Source organism: Dicentrarchus labrax, unplaced genomic scaffold, assembly GCF_905237075.1.
Source record: "Dicentrarchus labrax unplaced genomic scaffold, dlabrax2021, whole genome shotgun sequence".
Classification (NCBI taxonomy): domain Eukaryota; kingdom Metazoa; phylum Chordata; class Actinopteri; family Moronidae; genus Dicentrarchus; species Dicentrarchus labrax.
In genome coordinates this window covers 8,860,849-8,885,620 of record NW_026136706.1, presented here as the reverse complement: position 1 = coordinate 8,885,620, position 24,772 = coordinate 8,860,849, and the positions used below count along the sequence as shown (strand labels likewise).

At 39.4% G+C, this 24,772-nt stretch overlaps 1 protein-coding gene across 4 annotated transcripts in view; it reads left to right on the top strand.

Moving 5' to 3' along the window:
• Window positions 1–24,772, top strand: part of pard3bb (par-3 family cell polarity regulator beta b) — a 197,766-nt gene that overhangs the window by 4,589 nt on the left and 168,405 nt on the right. For all 4 annotated transcript variants that reach the window (XM_051404690.1, XM_051404694.1, XM_051404689.1 and 1 more), the window contains exon 2: window positions 7,832–7,933. In XM_051404690.1, the coding sequence (XP_051260650.1) occupies window positions 7,832–7,933 (102 nt within the window). The remainder of the gene's footprint in view (window positions 1–7,831; window positions 7,934–24,772) is intronic.

Genomic DNA, 24,772 nt, shown 5'->3' with positions numbered 1-24,772 from the left:
TGTTATTAATGTTCACTGAGACACAGAGTGAGTGCTCCAGGTGTGTTTTCCTGCAGCTACGTGTGTGTAATGATGCACCTCCCCGCTCTATCGATTGGATCTCCAAGTGTTTAAATACTTTGTTTCCTGTGCGTGAATGAAACGCTTTGTTAAGCACATGCACACTGTGTTTGTTCTGGCCCGCTCTGCTTCGGCTCGTCTTCTTCTTTCTCCTCTCTGTGTCATCTGTTTTCTTTCTCTCTCCCACACCTTTGTCAGAACTGGCAGTTTCCCTTTGTAGTTTCTGTTTTTACTTCTCCTTCCGCTGTCATTCTTCCCACTTTTTAAAAGTTTTGGCCTCTTTCTCTTCTCCTTTGTTGTTGTTTGACATTTTAAATATTCGCCTTTTTTTTTTTTAACCTCCTTTGACTGCCTCCTTCTGACCCTCTATCTCCCTGTTCCCTCTCGTTCCTCCTCTCTGGGATGGAGAATAGGTATTCTCCGTAATTGCTTCATCTTACCCCCTCTTCTCCTTTTGTATTTGTTTTTGTGTATTTGTCTTGCCCTCTTCCCATCACTCAGTCATTTCCCTGCAACACTAATCTGTTGTAGCTGTGTAATTATGGCTGTTAATGTGTTCCAGGATTAGAAAGCCAGGATATGTGTGTGTGTTGTAGAGCGGTCCAGTCCCTAATCCTCCCTCCCAGTGCTGCAAATCATGTTTTTAAATTGTCACAGAGACAGCTCGCTTTCTCTCTGTCTCTCTCTCCCTCTTCCCCTCCCCCCATCTGCTTCATCCTACTGAGAAAGTATGCTGCTTGTATTAAAAACATTTTTTAATCTTGTGTGCTCTTGCGTACATCCACTGTAGCTAACTGACTCTTATCAGCTGCTGCTTTGTGAGGAGTTCCCACAGGGGTTCTTAAGAGGAGCTAACTCTTGGAATAGACATTAAAGCTACGTTTTAGTGAGGAGATCCTTGAGGTTTAGTCTTAAGTTGCGTTTCAGAGAGGATTTATTTTGCGTTTTAGTTGCACTGATTTATAGTTTTAGTTTCACATTGATCACAGCCTAATTATTAGAATTTTTTTTACCCCTTTGTGTTACCCAGTATGGAACCAAAGGGGGTTAAACGAGACAAGTGGAAGGTAGTAAGAGGGTGCTGATGTATTTGTATGTAGGATACACCAGACTTTTGTTATACTACTGCATAGGAAAGTCTCTTCCAAATATTGTAGACCCTCAGCTCATGTGAAGCTCTTTAGGTGGCCACAAGGTGGATAAATACACAAGGAATACACCCTAATTGTCCTTATATTGAAGGTATGCCTTGTTACCACAACTTGCAGACAATATATATTTATAGCTTATAAGACAGCTGAGACAGAGCACAATGGAATAAACTGTACAAAGAAATTGAATTTGGTTTGGTTTAATATAGCCAATAACAAGCTACTGAAGCATGCCTTGATATTTGGCTCCAGTGCAAACACTCAAAGTGGTTCAGGAGACCACTTTAATATACAGAATGCTAAGCTGAAGGTTGAAGGTCTACTGTTGAAGTGTGAAATGTCTTCATAGATAACTCAGTCATTAGCCTGTCACTCAGCAAGTGTGTCATTGTTAGGTTAATTGTCATTCACCTCACTCAGTAAATCAAGGAACTAAGTGGACCATGATCTGTAATTATTTGTTATAAAACCAAGAAGCTAAAGCATCTTGGTGACAGCTATAATATGGAGCTATCACTGTTCATACATGAACATGGAGGCCAAGCAGAAATAGTGGTAGGGGGAAAAGGAGGATGAGTAGTATCAAATAATAAATTAAACAATAATACACAAGGTTCTAGTAGAGAGGTAGCAGGGAGCAAATGAATAAACCTTTTGAAGAAATCAAAACGAAGATGATGATGTAAAAAGGGAGATAACTGGCATACCAGGATGATGAGGAAGTGAAAAAGGAAGGGTGGGAGGAAAGCGGAGGTTGTTTTTCGTGGGGAGTTGTCAGGAAGTTATCAGCTTGTTGACAGACTTCTTAATTACCTTTGGCCAAACAGACAAGTGTGCAGTTATGTGTTTATGGATGCTTGTTTATGTGGTTTCAGGTTTAGTCTGCAGTATTCTGTGTAATATCAAACTGGACAATCACAACAACATATCAGTAAATATGTTCAGTTTTTATGTGAAATGTGTTTTGAGTTGTTTCTCTCTAATATATATATATATATATATATATATATATATATATATATATATATATATGAAATGAGGGCACACTTTGGACCTTTTTTCCCTCTCCGCTCCTCTCCTCCTTCTTTTGCAGGCTTCCAGCAGTGTAGATGCTTGAGTTTGACTTCATTGTTTTGCAGTGCACAGCTGTCAGAAAGAAAAAAAAATATTGAATGAAAACCTCAGAAGCACTTGCACATATAGATTGTAAGGTGGATGTATATGAAAGGGTTCCTGCCTATGTGGGTGTGTGCTGTAGTTTCATTAGCCAGGGTAAGGAATGCTGATGAGGCGTGGCCAAACAAGCTGATAAAATCGTAAAACATCCTGGCCCCACGCCAGAGCACAGGCAATTATTTCTGGGAGGAAGGGAGGGAGGAGAAAGGAGGAGACACATGCTGCCATTTCTGCAGACAAACCACAGGAATGTGTTGATCAAGCCTTTCACCTATTCTTTTCTGTTTTATTCTCCAGTTATATAGGGTCTGATGACAAACATGCTTTTCCAAATTAGTCAGGCATGCCATAGCTAGATCATTATATAAGAATACATGCCTTTGTATGCAGATGATTTGAGCTAATTTTATCACAAGTTAATTTTTATCATTTTACTTCCCATAGCAATTGCTGAAGGATGGCTGCTCACCAGTGTTAGAAAGTTAAACTATTCAAATTTATGACTTCTGACTAGTAGTTTTTAATGAAATGATTTTGAACCATCAAGATAAACCTGACTTTATCTCATTAGATGAGTGAAGAAACACCTTTTGCACCGCTTCAATGTGAAATGCTGAAACGTTAACATGGTGAGTAATGGTTACCATGGCACCTCCACCAGCTATTTTCTTGCTTTGCTTTTTACAGAAGACAAGCTTTGTTACTGCAGGGTCACAAGATGGGTGAAAGCACAATTTAAGTTGGATTTAGTTATTTTTCCAATGAATTATGTGCTGAATCGGTACTCACTGCCTCTACAAAATAATACTTTGTCGCAATAATACTTAACATTACCGGCATAACTGAGCTGCTTGATGAACTTTCTTGATACTTCCAGACCCGACCAGTTTTGGCCTTGGACCTAAATATTAGAAATGTGTTTATTTTTCATTTTTTGGTGGAATGGATGGGAGCTGCCACAGACTCGACCTACTGCGGTATTCAGTCTTCACATTATGTGTAGACAGCATGAGCTCCAGTGTTTGCTTAAAGTTAACCTTGGATCGCTGTTTTGCGGTGTCCATTTCTTTACACTGCCTTCAGTTTTGACAACAACGTGCATACCAAACTCTTGTGTCAACTGCCAGACTAGAAAGGCTTACTGTTCACAGATAAGGAAATGGGGGAAGTTATGTTTTAACTCTGGTGGGATTTTACTACAACCTAATAATAATTTCTAGATCATGAGAGTCAAATACTTAAAATTGCCAAAGATTATCTGTAATAGTATCAGGCAAAACACTGTATTAAGTGCTAATCCCCTTGATTTTTAGATTATATCAGTGTGTTTACAACTCTTATCTTTAGTCTTACAATATCTGAGTGTCCCTCTAGGTTTTTTAAACTGCCAGACTTGGAGGCACGGGGTTTCTGCAGTTCACAAAAAAAAAACCATGTAGCACATTATCCATGCACTCCTCCTGAATATCAGATTAGATCAGTGTGCTCATAGGTCTTATCTGTCTACCTCTCGTCTTCTTAGCTGTATGGCTTGCCTACTGTAACAAGAAATCAAAGAGGGTTGTTGACCTAAAAACAACAGCAGGTGTGGTTTTACTTCTGTAAGTAAAACATAATTTTGTTGTGATTCCTGTGTAATCCTGGCTGATGTTGGAAAGTTTTAAGTACAGAGAGAAAATGTGTTTTTCCCCTACAGGGACATGCCAGTAGCTAGAAATTAAATGGACGCTGCTTGATTAATGTATTGAGTCATGGCCATTAGAAGTTATAGACATCTCAAAGTGATGTGAGTGGTGTTTCAAGAAATTGAAATCATACCACCTCACCGCTGTTCACCGTTTGTCCATCTCTCTCTCTGCTCTACGCTCCCTGTCAATTACCAGCTGCCAAATATGGTGCGAGCATGCAGATCTTCCTATAAATGTGCTGCCATAAATGAATAAAGCTATAAACAACAACAATGTCCGAGTGACGAAGGAGGCCCACCCATGCTCAGTATATACAGCTCCATTGCTTCACGTCGTTTCAAACAAATAACAAATTATAGCTATCCTTACATCTGTGCAAAAAAAAAAAAAAAAAGAGTTGGGTTTCTGACGTTGACAATGTTGTGTGAGGAACATATGGCAGTCTGTTGGTGTGCACAGAGTGTGTGTCAGAGAGAGATGGCGAAGAATAGGCGAGCAGTGAAGTCAGTTTAACAGTAAATTTACAGTGTAGGTTACAGTTTGTTAGTGAATAAAGGCGGCACCTTCTCAAGACCAAAGTAAATCTCCCGTGTGCTGTTTCCCCCCCTTTGGAAAACTGAACGGGGTAATCTCTTTGTCGCATTGAAGATGATGTCAGGTGTGCATGGAGCGGTGGGACTATTCACAGGCTGGTCTGTTGTCTGTGTTTGTGAGGGATAGAGAGAGCAAGAACAGGGCAATGGGTGGCCGAGCAAATCATCACGCTGCACGGATCTTTGCAGTGAAATGCATTTTACATAGTCAAATAAAAAGATCAATATGTGGTGGTCAGTGTTGATATTGTGGTGGGCCACCACAAATAAATAAATGAATGTATGTGAAACACTGTGGTACACAGACTGCTGCTACTGCTAGATTACTAACCACGCTAAGTGAGCAAACTGCCCTCAAGCCCCAGATCCCCAGGGTCCCTGAAAAGTCCATGTTTACGATGTGTCAATTAGCCTGTTGTAATTTGATGAATTGCTAATTTGTTTGGAACATGCACCTCTATAGAACAATATTAACTGAAATGAAAAGTACAATGGATAGTCGGCTGTGTGAAATGTACTGTGGTTCAGCAGGAGGCCTCAGGGCCCCCCAGGGTGTTGGTGTGGACATGGTGATGAGAGTGGGCTTTGTTGACATAAAAGATATTTTTCTTGTGAGCTTACGTAATAGAACATTAGCTGGAATGTGATATTTGACTGTAAGCAAGACAAGGATTTTGCATTTAATGCTTCTCTGTAGTCTTGTTATTCATTACAAGACATTACATTGGTTGAGTATCTTGTGTATCATGTCTTCAGTGAGAATCTTTTAGTGAGAGTGGTGTCTCTTTGTCGAGGCATAGTCCGTAAAGTTGCTTGTACAGCGACTTCCTGTTTGTGTGGGGATGATGGATTGAGGACTTACCATTAAACTGGTATAGGCAAAATGTAAAACTACTTGGAACTCATTCTCAAGCGGTAATAAAAACACTGGTCTCTGTGAGATGTTATGTGGAAAGCTGGGGCCTACAAAAGATACAAAATAATTTACATGACACTTTGGCATTGAAATTTTCCGTAGTAATCATAAAAGCACTCACATGTGTTGTCCCAGAGTTAATATGCCCCAAAACCCTGATTGATAGTGCTCAAGGAAGATAAACGCTGTGCAAAAGAGAAAATAACACAATGTTTGAAAATCTATCTCTGTCATACATCTGGCCTGGGTGTCAGCCAAGTCAGTATTACAATGGAGCCATACAATGAATTCCAACAGGGAGGGAGGAAGAGAGAGAGACAATTTAACAGTATAAACAGCCGCAGTGTCAGTGTTTTGTGTAACAGTGATTGTTGAATGGTGGTTGGTTTTGTGATATAATAGAAAAATAAATTGTGTTTTCTTTATGGATGTAGGCTATATTTATCTTGGGATGAATGCTTTATCTTGAGTAAGCAAACACAACCCTGTTTGTAAGTTACTTTTACATATCAGCTGGTGCCAGGTGGCAGTGAAAAATGACAAGACTCAAGATCACACCTTGTATGTTTGATCTTGAGCTTTTCTCACGTAACACCTAAGCATGTGGAGAATACCTTAATCCTGAGAATAACTGAGGTAGACTTAGTAACTATAACACCTTAACTTGAAAGTCTTTCAACTTGAAGCATTTCAAAGCGTTTCTGTGCCTAGCCTTAATCAACACAGTTAAGTGACGTGATGTGCAAAACTCCACACCAACAGATTACACAGCCATGCAGCTCCAAACCCTTCGGACCTAGTTATTGAAAATTATTGATATTCCCTCTGCTGGTTTATTGATTTGTATGTAAAGCAGATGAGAAAAGAAGACCTGTCTCTAACCAGAGCTCCTGTATTAATGTACAAAGAAACTAATTTACACAAATTATTTAGTGCAAGTCATTTATTGGAAAGAGTTTTACAGCATAAGCAAGTTTAGAGTAAGAACTGGTATTGACATTGAGGCTTGCAGTGATATCCAGGGACACAAAGCACCTTGCTCTATCTCACCCTCTCCCTGATGAGAGTTTTTGAAAAGCATTGACAAGCACCTGACCCTGAAAGAGTGATTTAATGGAGCAGCACCCTGTAACGTTTTGAGTCATACCTTTCCTTAGGCTGTTTGTGGTTTGGTGTGTACTTGTGTGCGCGCGCGAATGTGTGTGTTGTCTCAATATGTTGTTCAACAACCAGCTCTATGTAGTCAGCTGTCCAGTGCAGTGTCGATGTCATTAATCACAGACCCAACACAGCGGAGAAAGGGAGTGAGGAGGGGAGAGAGAAAGGGCCAGGCTGGAGTTGTAATCTGTACAAGGTACCTAGGGAAAGATGTGGAAGATGTAAGGAGGAAAGAAACAGAGAAGAGGGCAGAAATGGGAGGAGAGGGAGGGGGAGTTGAGAGGTGTATAAATGAGGAGATGAGGAGCAGAGGCAAGGAGTTGGTGACCGGAGGCCTTTTGCTTTTGCATTGGTTTAGTCCAATTTTATAAGAAATAAGACTTGAGTTACATTTTGTTATTAAAACCCAGATGAATTGTACAACTTGGAAGAGTCAGTGTAATTGTTTCTTTATCATATATCCACAGGGGTGAATAAAAAACTTTATGAAACTATCCTGCCATTCTGCATTTGACATGAGATGAAACCGTTTAGTTTAGTTAGTTTTTGATAAACCCTCCCTGTGTTACACCCTCGACCCAGGATCTTGTTTTTGTAGGGAATACGTAATGTCACAGTAAGATGCTGCACTGTTTTATGTTGAGTTTAAGCTACATTATATAATATTAAAAGTGAATAGACTAGAAACCTTTACACACCAGGGATGCAAAAAAATTGCCTGCGAATATGTTGCATCAAAACTATTTATACCGACAGCGAGGCAAATTTGCGACACAATACAGTAAAAGATAGAATACACACACACAGTCCACACACACCACACAAGCAGGACAGGAACTGACGGAAGAACGGCAGCAACATGCAGATCCCGTGAGTCCTCGTGGGTCTCACTGGGTTCAATTCAGCAGCCAGGCTTGGGGCTCCAGTCCAGTCTGGTCCATTGAAATGTATTAATATGTTATAAAACACCAAAGTCACACGAGACAAACTGAATGAAATAGTGGTAGACCAGCAACTTAGGTGTTGTGCAAGACAAAATTACTGTTTTCGTGGACAACTACTTTACATTGGTTGTCTCCTGTATTATAGGAAGGAGATTTCCTGGTTCGTACTCACCATGTTGAATACTGTGACGGGGGGATTCTGGACCCAGATGACATACTCAGTGATCTGGTAGAAGACAAGGACAAGGTAAGAAACTCTCAGTGTAGAATGTAATGTTTTGTGTTTGCTCCTGATTTTAATCTTATAAAGTAATTAAAGATATGAGATAGTTCCATTGCTCCATTTAATTTCACTTTGTTTAATATATAAGTACAGAAATTGTGAACAAAGAATTCAGTGGTGGTATGTGTCTTTAAGCTGACCACCAACAGCCATGTCTTCTTAATTAATACCCGTGAAATGAAGCTAACACGTGTGAGGTTAGACTTAAATAGCCTTTGAATAAAATGGCCTGTTTCCTGAATGACCAACCAGAAGCAGAGTACACAAACATGCATGATGTGGCTTACCAAATATCCATCCAGGTAGTTCACAAGAAGTGAAACAAATGCTGGGCAGTTGTTGTCAGGGTTCCCACGCAACCCCATACTCAAATCGCCTACTTCATCCTAGGTTAGAAGAAAACTGTAGTAAACTGTAGTCAGAGAAGATTGTCTATGGTGAGAACTAATGTAGCATCTTATAAACGTTGACCTCCTACCTGTAATGAACCTACATCACTTCATTGTGAACCCTTCATCAAAGGAGAAATAAAACTGGAGTTATATGTGTAAATACTAGGCCGCTAAATATTATTACCATTTGTAAGCAAGTGCTGCTCTGTAAGAAAATGTAAAATGACCTGAAAAGCTTGTGGAAAAGGATTTCTGAAAAAGAGTGCTTGTTCTCGACACAGAGCTACAAAATCACTGTATTTAAGTCAAACATCTTCAATCCTTTTGATATCGTTCCGATAATGCATATAATCCTTTTGATTTATACCTATTAATTAGTCATTAAACACTGTGTGTGCGCACAAGGGTGTATGCTTGTACGAATGTTTGAGTGAGTATCTGTGCCTGGTATTTTGTGTGTGCGCGTGTATGGGTTCACACACATACAGTATTGAGCCGCAATGGCCTATAAGCCACTCCCTTGAATAGAATATTGCCTCACAAGCAAAATTCAAAGGGAAAAGGTTTTAACTTGCCTTCAGCGTTAGGCAGTGTCATTAGCAATTCACTTTTGGAGACTTTGCAAACTCAATCCATATATTCCCCGTTTTTCTTATTTTTCCCCTGAGGAATGTGTCATTTTTCATTTTACCCGTTGGAAAGTGTAGTTTTGTTCATATCGTCTCATAGACTACGGCACTATTAGAATGTGATGAATGGCCTAGATTAAGGGCTTTTTGAACCATGACTTAGGACCTTAAATGAATCTTGAACCTTCTCTTGGTGCCTCTGCACATTAAAACAGTATCAACATGTTTTAATGAGCCTGTGTCCTATAGTGAACTGAATATTTCATTTAGGTCACAGCTTAAAAAAAGTTTAAGAACCTACTGGCTAGAAAATATAAGTACAGTATATTTCCCTGTCCTCTGCGCATACTGTATGCCTTCAAGGATGTATAAATACTGCAGGATGTGTTGGAGATTCTCTGAACTAATTAAGAACAAAGTTGCATTAGTTGGCAATTTCTCTCGGGGGTGTAGGAACCACTGCGAATAACTGAAGTGATCTCTCTGACTCTAACAGGACTCAGGCCTCTATTCAGGTCAAAAAAAAAGAATTCCTTTGCTTATAATCTTCTTTTTTTAGATCTTGTGACCAAAATGGGTTTTTTAGCATGAAAAATGTGTCGTAAGCAGTGTTTTCGCTTTGACAAGGTTAACACAAACATGCTTTAGATATGTGACTGCTGAGAACTATCTTTGAAGTAAAGAAATAAAACTCCCATGTGACATTTTTAGAAATATTTACAGCCCTGATTATTCTCAATGCTTGTTTTCCTGATGAACTCGTATGTATCAGAGTGGGGGTGGGGGTTACATGTCACACTAAGCTGCAGCCCAGGGGCCATATAAGTCAGTGACAGGAGCAATAACAGTGTCAGGAGACCAGGAACTGACCTAGGGGATTACTATTATGAGAGCCTGTTGCCATAGTTTTTTAGTGACAGAGCAGCACGCACTGGTCCTACTGTTGGCTAATTTTCCCTTGCCCCGTGCCACTCAAAGTTCCACAATCAAATTATAAAAAAATATTGTCCCTCTGTGGCATGTATACTATTTCCTGCTGTCTCTAAATACAGTGCTCCGTATTTTAGATGCAAATGAACAGTTGGGCGACACAGTACATCCATGCACTACACCTATCAGTGAGGATGCAAAAGAATGGGTGTCCATAAGTGTCAATTATAAACAGAATAGTAAATAAGGGAAATATTTGATGACAGCCCAAATGTAAATGTTTTAAGTGTGTAATAATTAGGAGGATCTACTGGAGAAGTTTTTTTCTGCAGACGCCACAGGTTGCCTTCCATGGAGTCTGCCATGATCCACCATGTTTCTACCCAGCCCAGAACTGACAGGCCAAAAATTGGCTGTAGATAGGGCCTTTGCCGTTTTTCCTACACACTTCACAGCCCGTTGTCATTCCTAGCTTGTCAAAAACAGTGTTCACTTAGTTGCAATCTGCTACTTCCCTGGTTGATGCCACTAAATCCCACACACTGGACTTTTTAAGGGTTTCCAGGTTAGTTGGGCCACAGTTGGCACAAAGCCAGATGCCCCTGCTTACAGGAGGTGGCGGTCTGTGCTGTTACTATGGAGATGAAGTGTTTTAAACATGTTTGCGAGGTAGCTACAGTTGGAGCCAACCAAAGCTATTTATGGCACCTTTCAGACATGCACCCCGTTATTTCTGTTAAACATGGGGGTCTCATGTCTGAATAAGCTCTCTGGTTACTGTAACAGTCACAACGGCCATCTTACTGGGTCTGCACAAGTCTGAATTGAATGTAGTTAGATTAAGGTAAAAGCTGCAGCAGCACAAGGTCCAAAGGGAGAAATGTGCATCTTGTAATGTTACCATCTTCTAAGATCACTGTAATAAACATATTATCGGAAAGTAAGTCAAAGCATCACTGTTCAATGCCTGATGTTCAGCACTAATTGATTGACATTCTTCTGTTCAGTAGTACACGTTCAGTCTGAGCTTGAGTCAGAGCTCCGCTGCTAAAAGCTACTGATTTGATAAGTGATGATAGTGATTTAGTACAGTCAGTTCACTTTGAAAATGTGTTGAGGAAGCATCGAGTTGATGTCAGAAAAGAGGAAGTAGTATATAAGTCTGGCTAGAAATAAAATTATTAGATAAGCACTGGATCATTTGAATAGTTGGTCTAGAGTTGCAGCTGGTTTAACAAGTTTCTGTATCAAGGATGGAGTTCTAATGACTGTAAGTGTGTGTGTGTGTGTGTGTGTGAGGGGGGGGTTGTTTGTCTCAACTATATTTTAAACTCTCTCCTCATATTCACTCAAAAAGGATAGTAAGGCTTTTTGTTAATCTCCTTTGAATGCAGTGAAGCTGCACAAAACTAAAATACGATTGCAGTGCAGAAACCAAACATAAAGGCACATCCATACTACAAAATACACATTTCAATACTGGGATCAAATAAAGTGCCACACACTAATTCCCCAAACACACATACGGTGAGACACACAGACACACACACACACACACACACACACACACACACACACACACACACACACACACACACACACACACAGAGAGAAATAAACTGCACAGAATGATACCCAGCAATACACACTTCTGAGCACCAGAGATTGCATATGAAATGAAAGTGTGAAATATTCATTGGATTCTGAAGCGAGGCTCTCATAGTATTACTGAGCTGAGATTAATAAATGGCTCATAATCCCAGATGAGTGTTTTACTGTAGGCAGACTCAGACTGCCTAGCTTTTGGTTTATAACCACAAAGAAAACAGAGAAGATCCTTGAGGTCTGTTGAAGACAGAGGTCAAAAATACTATTTCAAAAATACATGGCTGAAATATACCCAAGTGGTGCATTTGAGGGAGAGAGCGCTGAAATTTATGAAGGTTTGACGGGATATTTATGTAGCAGCTCGGAGGAAATGTGGGTGTGCTTTAAATTCAGGATATGTATCTGTATTAGAGGGTGACATGGAAGTGGATTTTCACTCCTGTCATCTCCCAGGAATTTGATGTTCTCGCCATCCTTTTCTTAGATTACTTGAGTTCTTGGTGTCTCTAGAACAGAGGTTTCTTGTCCAGGACACGTTTAGCATAGCTTGTCAAAAGCCAAAGGTACGTATAGGTGCTGTGTGTTTTCTTCACCCAACAAACCAATGCTCTGATAGTTATTAAAGGACCAGGACCAGATTAATGGCATCTTGTGGTGTATATGCAGAGCACATGTAGATCACATCTACGGGAAACGTGCTAAAAAACGTATACGGCCCTATCTACAGCCAATGTTTGATTTGTCTCTTCTGGGCTACTGTATAAACATGATGGTTCAGCATGGTGGAAGGTGACCCGCATCATCTGTAGATATTAACGGCTCTTTCTAAGGTAACAAAAACATAACAATCGCTATTTTCAGGTGATTATTCACTAATGAAAACACACCTATGAATATTTATTTCCATTTCTGCCAATAGATCCTCCTGTAATCTACACTGGACCTTTAAAACCAAATGAGAGACTCAGCAATCCTGTTCAGTAGGGGGACCCTCAATATAACTCTATTCCTGCCTCAGATAGAATGCTACTATATAACTATAGCAGGATAAAAATAATGTGGGGAAAGTATTTTTGTGTGCTTGGTGTTCAAGTACCTGTAGACCATCACCCCCACCCCAACCTTTTTTCTCCATTACCCTAATGTCTCCCTTGCACGTTGTTTTTCAAGCCCACTCACAGCTTTATGCCAAAGAAAATGAAAAGTAAGCAGGAAGTATGGATTCCCATCAGCATTTTCTGTGTAGCTGGAAGTGTAATTCCTAATGTATTTTTCCCATCTTGTAGGTATTGCAGAAACAGCCTTACAGAGACCAGGGTTTGTTTAAAAGGTTAGCTGCTAATGGAGCGAGAGGGGAGAAACACTGTTGCCTTGTATGATATTGATGTTTGTTGTGGGACATTAGTAACACATACTCTTGATCTTGATCAAATGCACACACACACACACACACACACACACACACACACAGCATGTGTCCCTTTGCACACATCAGTGTTAAACATAAATATTCTTTTTCAAGCATGCACACACCATCACAGCAAGCATCCATTTAAAGTTCTCTTTTTTGTTTACTGAGGCCCACAACCCATTCTATGAGTTTATTAGTATGCATGTGCATTTGTGTGTTTGTATGTAGTAAAGCTTAATATTATTGATCAATGTAGAGGAGACTAAAAAGCCGCAATCAGTCATTGCCCTCTATGAAACGGCTCCGGTTGATATTTGTCTTTTATTAGAACAGTACATTTGTGAAAGCTACACACACATACATGCACAAGACACTGCAAATGGTTTGATCATATTGCAGCCTTATGCAGATGTAGATACTATTATCCTTTAACAGGACATCCTATTGGTTCTGCCTCTACAAAAATGGCCCACAGCATCAATATTCATGACAGAGGATACACTTTTTATTGTGGTTTAAGATAGGCCTCTTACACAGTAAAAACACAATTGGAATATCTATGAGGAGAAGAAAGAAAGGGAGGTTGAGATATTCTTATCATTTTTTAATAATTGACACTGCATGGTATATTCGGTGCCTTGGAAACTTTCTTGTATCCTTCCCCCACTTGAATAACTTTGTCACAAATTAATTTATTATGTTAACAACATGTTAACAAATGTGAACATCAGAAGCTGCAAATGAATTGCCCCTTCTCGGGATCAATAAAGTTGTCTGAATCTGAAAGAAGAAAGAGGGGCTTGAGATCTCTGATGTTCCTGGGTTTCTCCAGTGGGCACATTCTCAGTGAAGTTTGGTTCAGTTAGGCCCTACAATGCCACAGTAGTGTAATTTTCTGAAAAACTGTTTGTAAATTGTCTTGTTAATCCTGTTAAAATACACTTTGAATTGATCAAACTTGAAGCATGTCTGGCGATTATACTGTCTGGCAGGCTGATGAGATGAAACAACCTTAAAAAGTCTGACTTGGAGACATTAAGATGGACAGTTGGTGGACTCCAGCCAACTCAGTGGGGCGCACATTGTGTGTCTGCTTGTAAGTGTGTGTGTGTGTGTATTTTCACCGAAGTGTGTATGTGTCAGTTTTCCAGTCAGCCGAAACCATTTGCTGGAGAAGACAAAGAGGGCAACAGTTCATCTCTCAGTTTCGTTAATATTTAAATAATGCTCTCATTTTCTCATTTTCTTTAACTCTCTTGTTTTGTCCGTATGATTTCCTTTCTTTTTGTCTGGCTCATGTTGTCATCACATTGGGGGGTAGTAGGAGCAGAGTAGGAACAGACAGAAAGACAGACATCCAGACTGGCATTCATACAGACAGTGCCTGCGGTGTTGGCATACTGACTAAAAATGTAATATGGCTTGAGAATGTGCAAGGAGGATAAACTTTATTTTTTATAACAGAGGAGAACCTATGTTATGGACTTCCTCTAAATAAAGTTATTTAATTTTGAATGTCTTATTCTAGCCTACATTTTAATCATAGGTCAGCGATAGCTCCAAAAATTAGCAAATTTCCATGTCTGAATATCTTTACCTCTCGAAAAAATTCCCCTTTAGTCCTCTAACAACTCTAATCCTACTTTGAAAGGATTTATCCGCTAGTTATACCTAAATAATTTAAATAATTAAAGGTCACTACAATACCAGAATCATTAACAAAGTAGCCAAATGTCTGATAATGAGGAAATTATTCAGAGCAGGTTCCCTGTTATCAGCAGGCCCTTCCCTCCCTTCTGTGCTCTCTAATTCCACAGTTCAGTCCATATCCATGATCACGAAAACTCTGCTGATCGGCGGCGAATAACACAAGCTGCTGGTAACAGATGTAGCTCTGTCAAACTTGCTAATTCATTTCTGTCTTTCTGCCTACGCACTGCCTTTCTAACTTATAACATGCACGCACATTAATGCTATATTTGCTAGACGTGATACTTCTTGAAACAAATTAATCAATTAAGGGCTTACAAAAAACGCTCATTTAGTGAGTGTAAGTGAGAAATGATAATGTTGGGCTGCTGCACAATTTATTTAGACGTGCGCGCGCACACACACACAGACAGGCGCAAATAAACACACACAGCAAAAGTAATTTGGCCGAGCTAATGTATGTGTTGCATCATTTACAGATAGATTGCTTCACTGATTGTGTGAACTCGTTAAAAGCATTTACAATGGAGCTGGAATATAATCACTTAGACATTCATCGTTACAGATGGTTTTAGTTTAACTTTTTATAAGGCAATTAACTGTGGGGCTAATAGCTCTGTTTGGTTGAAAACACATTTATTAAGTTCAAATACAGTTTTTGTTTTGTTTGGAAAGTACAAGTGTACAGTACTGACATTGTACACAGTGGGTAGAAAATGTTTGAAGTGCGAAGAGAAGGCCTTTGAAAGGGAAGGACACTTGTAGAAGTCATGTAAATGGAAAAAGAGAATGATCATTGTATTTAGTATTTTCATTGAACTTGTCAGAAATTGTATAATACACCTATGTTGTTACAACAGAGAGTAGATGAGTGAGCTTAAACTTTGAATGTAGCCACTGGAGATGAATGGATGGATGGGATTAATACTCAAAAACAAGAATGGCTGGAGCAATCGAGATATGGCAAAGACACAAATACAAGGAAAGCAAAGCACAGTTAGAGAGTGTAACGACTTTTGGTGTTAAAAGTACCAAAAGAACCCTTAATGGAGAGTAAGGGGATGACAGACAAAGCTTCCGCTGTATGAACAGTTTTTCCTCATTGTAACCGAGCTCTTGCATTGCCTGAGTGTTGAGTAAATGTAAAGTTATTGTAATTCACATATGGCATTGGCTATAGGAGATCTTTGGCTCTCTTTAGTCCTCTGTGTTACACATTATCTAAGCCTGCCCTCTAGCTTTCCAACCCTTTTCCAGTGTCTCCTCCTCCCTAACTCTTTATCCAGCTTTCCCACTACTCTACATGTCTGTCCTGCTTTTTCTCTCTCCTTTCCCTTTCCATCTCTTTTCTTTCCCCTTTCCCCTACTCACCAGCTTCACTCCGTCATTCTGAAGAGCAAAGCACAAGCCAGTCAGAGGGAGGCAATTATGACCCTGTTGGAAGGGTTATTATGTATAATGCCCCATAATCCTCCTCTACAGTTTTCATCATAAATGACATGTACATTAAGTCTGTGCAGTATAAACGTGCTGACAGCAACCCCAGCTTCAGCCTCTGTTTCTAAAATCACACACACACACACACACACACACACGCACACGCACAGAGCGATTTTTAAAGCACTGATTAGTAAAGATGATGCAGTTGTAATGTGATTATTTATAGCTGCTTATTCTGGGGTGACAAGATAATGAAGACAATAGACACCAGACAGACATGCAGTATTTGATTGGACTTATGTACAGCATGCTGTGTAAGTTACTTATTTGTGCATTAAGGTAGTTGATGATAACGTTCTTGTAGCATTTTGTGTTTGTGTCTGTGCGTGTGTGTGTGTATTGCTGGCTAAAACGTCGACATTAATTGAACCATGACCCAGATCAAGACAATGAGACTTCAAAGGGATTTGACAAACATGCAGACGTATTTAGAAGCAGCAATTTCTGTGGGTAGCCTCTCACACAGTCCACATTTAGTCACAAAATTTCAATCCCAATCCCGCTTTAACAAAAACCTGATACGTAAACCAAGAAGACAGGCATCCAATAAATCTCATTGTTCACCTTGAAGCTATGTGTTGAGATTAATAATCATATTAGCATTGTGTTGAGTATTTTATAATTGATATTATTTTTTGTAGCTTTGCCAATATCATTAACTCTTGCTGCCATTGTTTTCCTGTGCTGTAGTGGCTGAGCAACTTTTGATTAAAATGTTATTATGGGGTGAATTTTCCATTTCTATTTACTAGTCCAATAATGTCCTTATATATTTATTCAGTTTTAACATTAGATTTATATTATTTATTTATACATTTTAGCCGACTCTAGCAGTATTATTCTATATTTACACAGAATCTTTTACCCATTTAATATTAATAATAAACCAAATAGTTGGCATTTGACATTTAAGTTTTACCATTTGTCTGTAGCGGCCCTTTGTGCCCTTCTGCATGTCTTCATATACCAAGAGTTTATCCCTCAGCTGATTTTTGACTCTGAGTGGCTGCTCTGTTATCTCTTGCTCTTGGGGTTGACTGGCGTGACCCCCTAATGAAACGCTTTTCTATTCAAGAAGTGTGTTTTCAGTTGATATTGTACTTTGCTATGATTATAGATATAGGTTAGATTACCTTTTACTAGTGAAAAAACATGTCAATCACTTGCAGATTCCAGCATGTCTGGCTATGGGGCTTGTTTTCGTGCCAGACCTTGCATCTGACCCTGGCTGAACCTGAATTAAGTTGTACAATTCTGAAAGAAAATAATGATTTCATTTAGCCATGCTACTTATCTTTTAAAATGTATGAGGGATGATTGTCTCAAAGTTTCTAAGTCCTTTCATTTAGTTTAGTTTTTATAAACTATATATGGATTTTTACTGGACATATTGAGATTAATAAAGATACATTGAAAATACATTGTCATTTCTCTGTTATTTCTCCTGCTGTTTTCTCAGCTTGTCCTAATCATATTTATCAATAAACCCTTCAGGCCAACTGAGTTCAGACATATTTTCCTTTTAAAAGTGTTCAAAGGTTAAGTGAATGGCCAGGAAGGACAAACATACACACACACACACACTCTGACACACACCTACACCTACACATCTACACACACACACACACACACACACACACACACGGTGGGTGTTGTCGTGTAATACTAACAGTATTGTAGCCACCTTTGCCCCCTGAGCCCTCCATATGAAGTGGCCAACATGGGGAGAATAATATTGACCTTCCACTAAAGAAAGCAGTGCTGCTTATTGCTTTCACACGTTGCTACGGTTTCCTTCACTGGGTATGTTGGTGTATGTGTAGATGGGAGGTGGGTGTAATATGCACACATGCACGAGTCTAAGGAGAGATGGGATATATGTTTCACTGGTGTGTTTCTTGGGGTATATCTTTGGCGGCAATGGAATAGGTGTGTCTTTTGTGAATGGTCTTGATCGGTTTTTGAGAGCAACTAAATGTTGTCTTCAGAAACATTCTAAGTCACTGAGAGCAAAGGGCCACAGCTCAGACTCGAACCACGTGAGCTATCTGGCCGCCCCTGTTGGTCTTTTTATAAAAATTAAAAGTGCTGGTTGTTTTCAGGTCTAGGACAAAAAAAAACCATTATTTTCCTGCAAAACATACACATGACACTTTCTCTTCAAATTTAGAAATTATATATTTTTTTTATCATAAACCTAACACAATGACAGCCAGCGTCATACAAACCCAAGCTTTTTGTTTTTGTCACCACTTCTTTTGTCCTAATGTATGTATGAATGTGTGTACTTGCTCTTCCTAGTCCTTCAAAAGGGTACAAGAGCCATAAAGTCTTCTGCCGGTCCACTATACGTGTGATTCAGATGTCATTCCTTTGTCATTTTTCTTTATGTAGCCTGACATTTTTCATTTTATAGTAATCATATGTGTTAGTTTTCATTGATGGGTTTATCTTGTGTGTGTGTGTGTGAGAGAAGGTGTATCTGGTAGTCCTTGAGAAGGGTAGAGGGACCATAAACCTTATCTTTCTTCAGGAGCTGAGGTATCTGCTATCAGCCGAATTGTGAATTATATTTGATGAGGCTATGGCCTCATTGGTAAATTGCGGCACACTGACACATATATCAGTCTACATTGACAGTCAACATATATTAAAATAGCAGTCTTTACTATATGTGCGTACTGTATGTATGTGTGTCAGCTTTTAGTGATATATGACTTACTAGGTTATATCTTCAGCATTGATTTACAGTGTCAGTCTGTACAATGAATATCCTCCTCTGTGTTTTTGATAGGGTAAAAGCGTATATATTCATGATTGGGGGTTGAACAGGGATCCATTATGAAAGACAAAATAATAACCCTGATTGTGTGTGAGTGTTTCAGTGTGTGGGCTGCAGTCAGAGCAGGGTAGGGCCTTCTTTGATCTAAAATCTTATTTATAGGTAAACTCTAATGGGGATTTTACCGTGTCTGTGTGTGTGTGTGTGTGTGTGTGTCTGTGCGGGTTAATCATGTGTGTATATTTTAGGTATAGATATTGATGTGTGCAATGAGCTCTTTATGTGTGTGATTCCAGTGAATCATCTGTCAAATTGCTGCTGACACTACGCCACCTCCATCTGTATGCCTCTCTCTTTTACACACAGACGCACCGCATAACTCATCAAGAACACAATGACTTCAAACATAACCTTTAATGCTACATAGCCTCATATGTTACAGCCATGTCATGTTTCACTTGATCACACACCCAGATGGGTAATACAATATAACTCGTGTGGCACATTTTGAATAGGTTGGTAATGTTCCATTAGTTTGATTGCTTACAGCCTGTCACACATGATGGGTAGAAACAATAAAATTGGAATAGAGCAAAACTCAATTAAATGGCTGTTTTTATGTTGTAATTTAATGGTTTAATTTTAATATTGCTCATTTACGATGCAAGTGACGTTAGTGGATTGTTTTGCTTAGGCACAGATACATGGAGATGAAAATGCACGCAGAAAGGTCCACACACCAATATACTTTTACTTACATACACACACATACCCACACAACCTCGCTCTCTTCAAAAAGCAGTGGAGTGGAATAATGGACAAGGCAATGGAATAGTGGGGAGATTTTATCATTCACACTCTCTTAACCACCAGCCATCTGCTAAATGCACACATTCTTGTCTTTGTGTCTGTGGGTGTATGTATGCAAGTGTACGGTTGCACATGCGCATGAATGGATCAGTCTAATTCCTTGAAGGCTTGGACGAACACTCATCATGTTAAATTGGCTGATACGGTTAATTCATCGGCTCAGACAGAATTGTGTATCTTGCTTCCCAGTAGGGATGTTCCTGGCGACTAATTTTGCAGTCGATTAAACGAAAATTTAAATTTAGACTAGTCGACTAGTTTAAAAGTAATTAAACACTCAGAAAACAGCCAGTACACAAAGCGCACACGCACAGTTACTCTGTTATATACCTCAGTATATCCTGTTGCATTGGACACAGGGGCACTTTTGTTACATTATCGGCATTTACGTCAGGAAACATGTTGGGATGTTACTGAAACAGGCAACATATGGACAGTGACTTTCTGCAGGGACAGCATGTGAATGATTAGAAATTAAATAAAGACGCTGTTTGTGTTATTAGACAAAGAAAGAGATCGCTCTCCTGGCTGCTTCATCGTTGTGGAATGACTTGATACACAATGCTTTTTGAGTTTTTATTTAACTTTGTGAACGTCGAAACGTAGATGACGGCATCTGCGTGGATGCAAAGTTACAGAGCTTTCAGGGAGCGCATAAGCTAACGCTACATTACCTAACTAAACATCTCCTGTCAGTCAGCATCTACAGCGAGACTAACGGCTGTTTTAGAATGTGATCGCTAGTTTGTAAGTGCTTAGTATCCTAACTTACCATACTCTGGATATTTGCCAGTTCTACCATCCTCTTACCCCTGAATAGTGCCATCTCTAACACATAAGTTATGTGAGGTTAGATGGTACCACAGTAACTAAATGTTATTACTGTAATTGGGCCAAAAATGACTTAAAACCAAACAGAAACCAATGCAAATGCACACTAAAATGTGCATGCAGCAACTTAGCTGTTCAGTTAGTATGGTAATAGTGCTGCTTGTGTGTAATGTCACTTTATTGATGCCTTTTATCTAATTGTGGTATCATTGAGCTGATTGCAAAAGATAGACAACCATACTGAAAAGGACAGATAATGGAATGAATAGATAAATGTCTTCATTCATCAAAGAAGGAAAAATATCAAATTAACCTAAAACTTGCAGTGTCCATTATATTCCAATGAACCGATGTGTTAAGATACATGGGGCTCTCTCTCAAGAGTTTCCAATTAATGGACATTTTTTCCTAAAGGTCATCCAGGCTTGACTCATGTATCATTATCACTGTTACATAGAGAGGTTGCTCATTATGATGGGACAAAGAGGAGACAACAGTGAGCTCTCACTATAATGAACCTAAATGCTCCCTCTCACCTTCACCCCATCCCTCTGCTCTACCCATCCTCCACCTCAACTCTACCTGTTTACAGCAGTTATCCTCTCTACACTCATTCGCTTTGTCTTCTGTTCCTACTCCATATCTACTCTTTCCTGGCTTTTTGTACTGCTTTTACCATGTCCTGAGTCCTCCACCAGTACTTGGTAATGCCTTGGCCTCCACCTCTCCACTTTCTCTTGCCCCCTTCCTTCCCCTTCATCACGCACCCCTTTCTTTCACCCGTTTCTCTAATGAATCCAATCATTTTTGAGTCACACCTCAGTGTGCACACACACACACACACACACACACACACACACACACACACACACACACACACACACCCACACCCACACCCCAGCCACACACCCACACCCACACACGAGTGTGTGCTCTTCATTTGTCAAAGGCACATAGAGACGTGATCTAGACCTGATACATATGTTGACCCTTAGCCAGGAACCAGGGGGGTTAATTGAGTAATGGCTTTTGCGAGAGGGAGAGGATACTAGGAGGGAGGATGAGAGAGAACGCCAGGGAGAGAGGCAACAGGAATGAGAGCATTAAGGGAGCGAGAAAGAGACAGATAGGTGCAATTCGTAAGAGCATATGAAAAGAGGAGAAGCGGGAGGGTGCATGAGAGAAAGGGGTTAAGTGCTACAGTGAATAAAATGAAAGACAGAGGGAGGCTGGTAATTAAAGAATTGAGGGAGGGACAGTGAAATAAAGACAAATGTGGCGTTAATGGTGACGGTGTGTGAGATGGACACAAGGTGACAGCATGAGGCAGCCAACCAGCAGGATATGGAAGATTGATTTTAAGCGATAGAGAAGGGGTTAACAGAGTGATTGAAATGAAACAAAGAGAGAGGCAGAGAGGGTGGAAGCGAAAGGGTTAATTATGAATATAATAAACGATGAAGCCTGCAGTCTTCATGGACCTTGGCTCTTAATTAAGGAAACACAGCTGCACCTGGGACCCACCTAGAATAGATGGATACACAGTACTGCATGAAATTGTGTGTGTGTGTGTGTTACTAATTGTTATTGTTATGAAGTCCACCTCCTCATGGATTCATTGTGTTGATGAATTATCTTAATGAAGTGCCTAAATGTGGGGTTTGTTGGGGATAGACTAACTAAATGACCAGAACTGGTCTATCATATGATTGTGTGTGAGTCAGACTGTGTGAACAGACACACACAGGAAAATCAAGTGTTATGGACAGAATGATAAAAGGAAAGGCAAAAGTATTATTAGTAGAAGTAGTAGCCCACATTTTGAGCCTTCATTCATTGCTTTCTTTTCTGCTTACAAGAACTTTGACAGTGTATTTCAAAGTTGTTGGACTTGATCACATTTTCAGGGATTAATATATAATATATATATATAATATAATATTTTATTTTGTATATATACGTGGGAAATATGCTAATAAATAATTACGAAGTAAAAAAAACAATCAAATACTAAATCTAGATAAGCATATAAAATTAGTTCATAAAAAAATTGGCCTTTGTTGTATGCTTTTAAATTAATATATTGAGTTATTAAAAGATATTTAACAGAATCCCAAATTCCTCATTAAATTTACCTATTTTCATCTGTAGCCATTAAAATTCTCAAGGGGTCTTACAAGCTAAGACCTTGTGAAAAGTGATTGCTCTCGAAAAGAGAAATCAGAATTTAACTCCAAATATATATTTTATGGCGTATGAGAACAGTCAAATAATTGAGATTAAGACAGCAAGCAGATTTGTATGGGTGAAAAACAGCTTTTAAATATCCCTTATAACCTCTGAAGACCTGCCAGTCTCATTGTGTAGTTCATTATGGGGACACAGACAGCATAATTTGCTGCGTGATCTAATGACTTAAAAGCCTCAAGTTGTAACCATTTAAGCATATTTAGCATTTTGCCGCACAATGCCTCAGGCTGTTTCAAGAAAATGTGTTTAAATCTACATGAGAGATCGTAGGCTAATCTGAAAGTTCATTCATTGCAGTGGTGATTTTGAGCAGTGTGTAATCTCTGTTAAGGTGGATTGTCCCTTTAAGTACACATTATTTGGTGTCAAGATGGATTTGATTCATGGTCTTGTGAATAGAAGATATGATCTGTTAGGAAGACTAATGTAATCACTCTGTGTTGGCTTGGCTTTACTCTTCACCTCAATCATAGAAATGTTAGAACGACTGCCTCTCATGTCAACCTTTTAGAAAGAAAAGCTGTCTGTGATGTGTGTGTGTTTGTGAGTGTGTGCTCTTTGTGGGCACTGTGTGTATGTGGTCAGGAGAGATTTATCATGTGTATATGTATGTTTTCATCACACACACACACACACACACACACACGCACACACGCACGCACACAGACCTACCAGCAGTTAGCAGAAAGATTTACATACATTGACAGAGTAATGTGCTGGGCGGTGGGAGCTTTATAAAGAGTAAACCTGTCCCTGAATGTGTGTGACTGATGATAACAGGCTCATTTAATTGCCTAACCCCGACACACACACACACACACACACACACACACACACACACACACACACACACACACACACACACAGATCATCAGTTCCCTGAGTAGGCGTCACATAATTTCTGTCATTCACCTTGAGTAGATGGAGGTAAGACATGATGGAGAGGTGGGAGAAAGGAAGTAAAAGAGTAAGACTAATAACTAACTAATAAGAGATCAGAGGCATTAACTGTTTCTTAGCTTTCACTTTTGGTAAACAGTTGAAAATGTACTTAAACCTAACCAAGTTCAATGTCTGTCAGCTGCATCTTGGTAAGACAACTTAACACAAAAGACCTTATTTTACACTCACACTTACATTTCTGTAGTATGAAGACATGCAGCATCTTTATTTTTGGCTGATCGTAATCAGCAGATACTTGGAAGAGGACCTGGTTCCTGGACCTAGAAGAATGTTTTTACTATCAACTCTGTTATTTGGAACATCCGGCAGCAACATCTTTCCATGTGCACTCATGAAAAACAGAGGTATAGGTTCTTTGTGAACTTGGGTACCACTTAAGAGAAGAAGTTAGGCTTTTGTTTAGACTCATTGGCCAGATATACTCCAAACTGAACACGGACATGAGGTTCATTTTATTCTATACTACATCGGGTTAGAATTTCGATTCTAGCTTACAAGTTGGTGAGTTAGAGCGTACATTTTGTTTGATGTCCAGCTGAGGACCTAAAATCTCCTTGAGAGCAAACTGATATAGGAACAAGCTATTGTGATGTAACAAGCAACATTGCCATGTTATTGTCAGTCAATCACTGTTAGTATGTATGTTTAATATGAATGACAGCATGTATGCATGCATACACACTGATTACCATTAAACCCCAAAACACATGCACTGTCTCCGTCTTTCTCTCTCTCTCTCTCCCATCTTCACACACTCACACACACAGATTTTAAAATGGGAGCATCTGCAGACACTAATGAATAGACTGAGTGAAGGAAGCGATCCTTCCAATCAGAATGATAATTTAGGTCAAACTTTAGGTCACAACATTGTTGCCAGCAGCTAACAGTCAATTCTTATTGTGAAACACTTCATATTGTAATTTC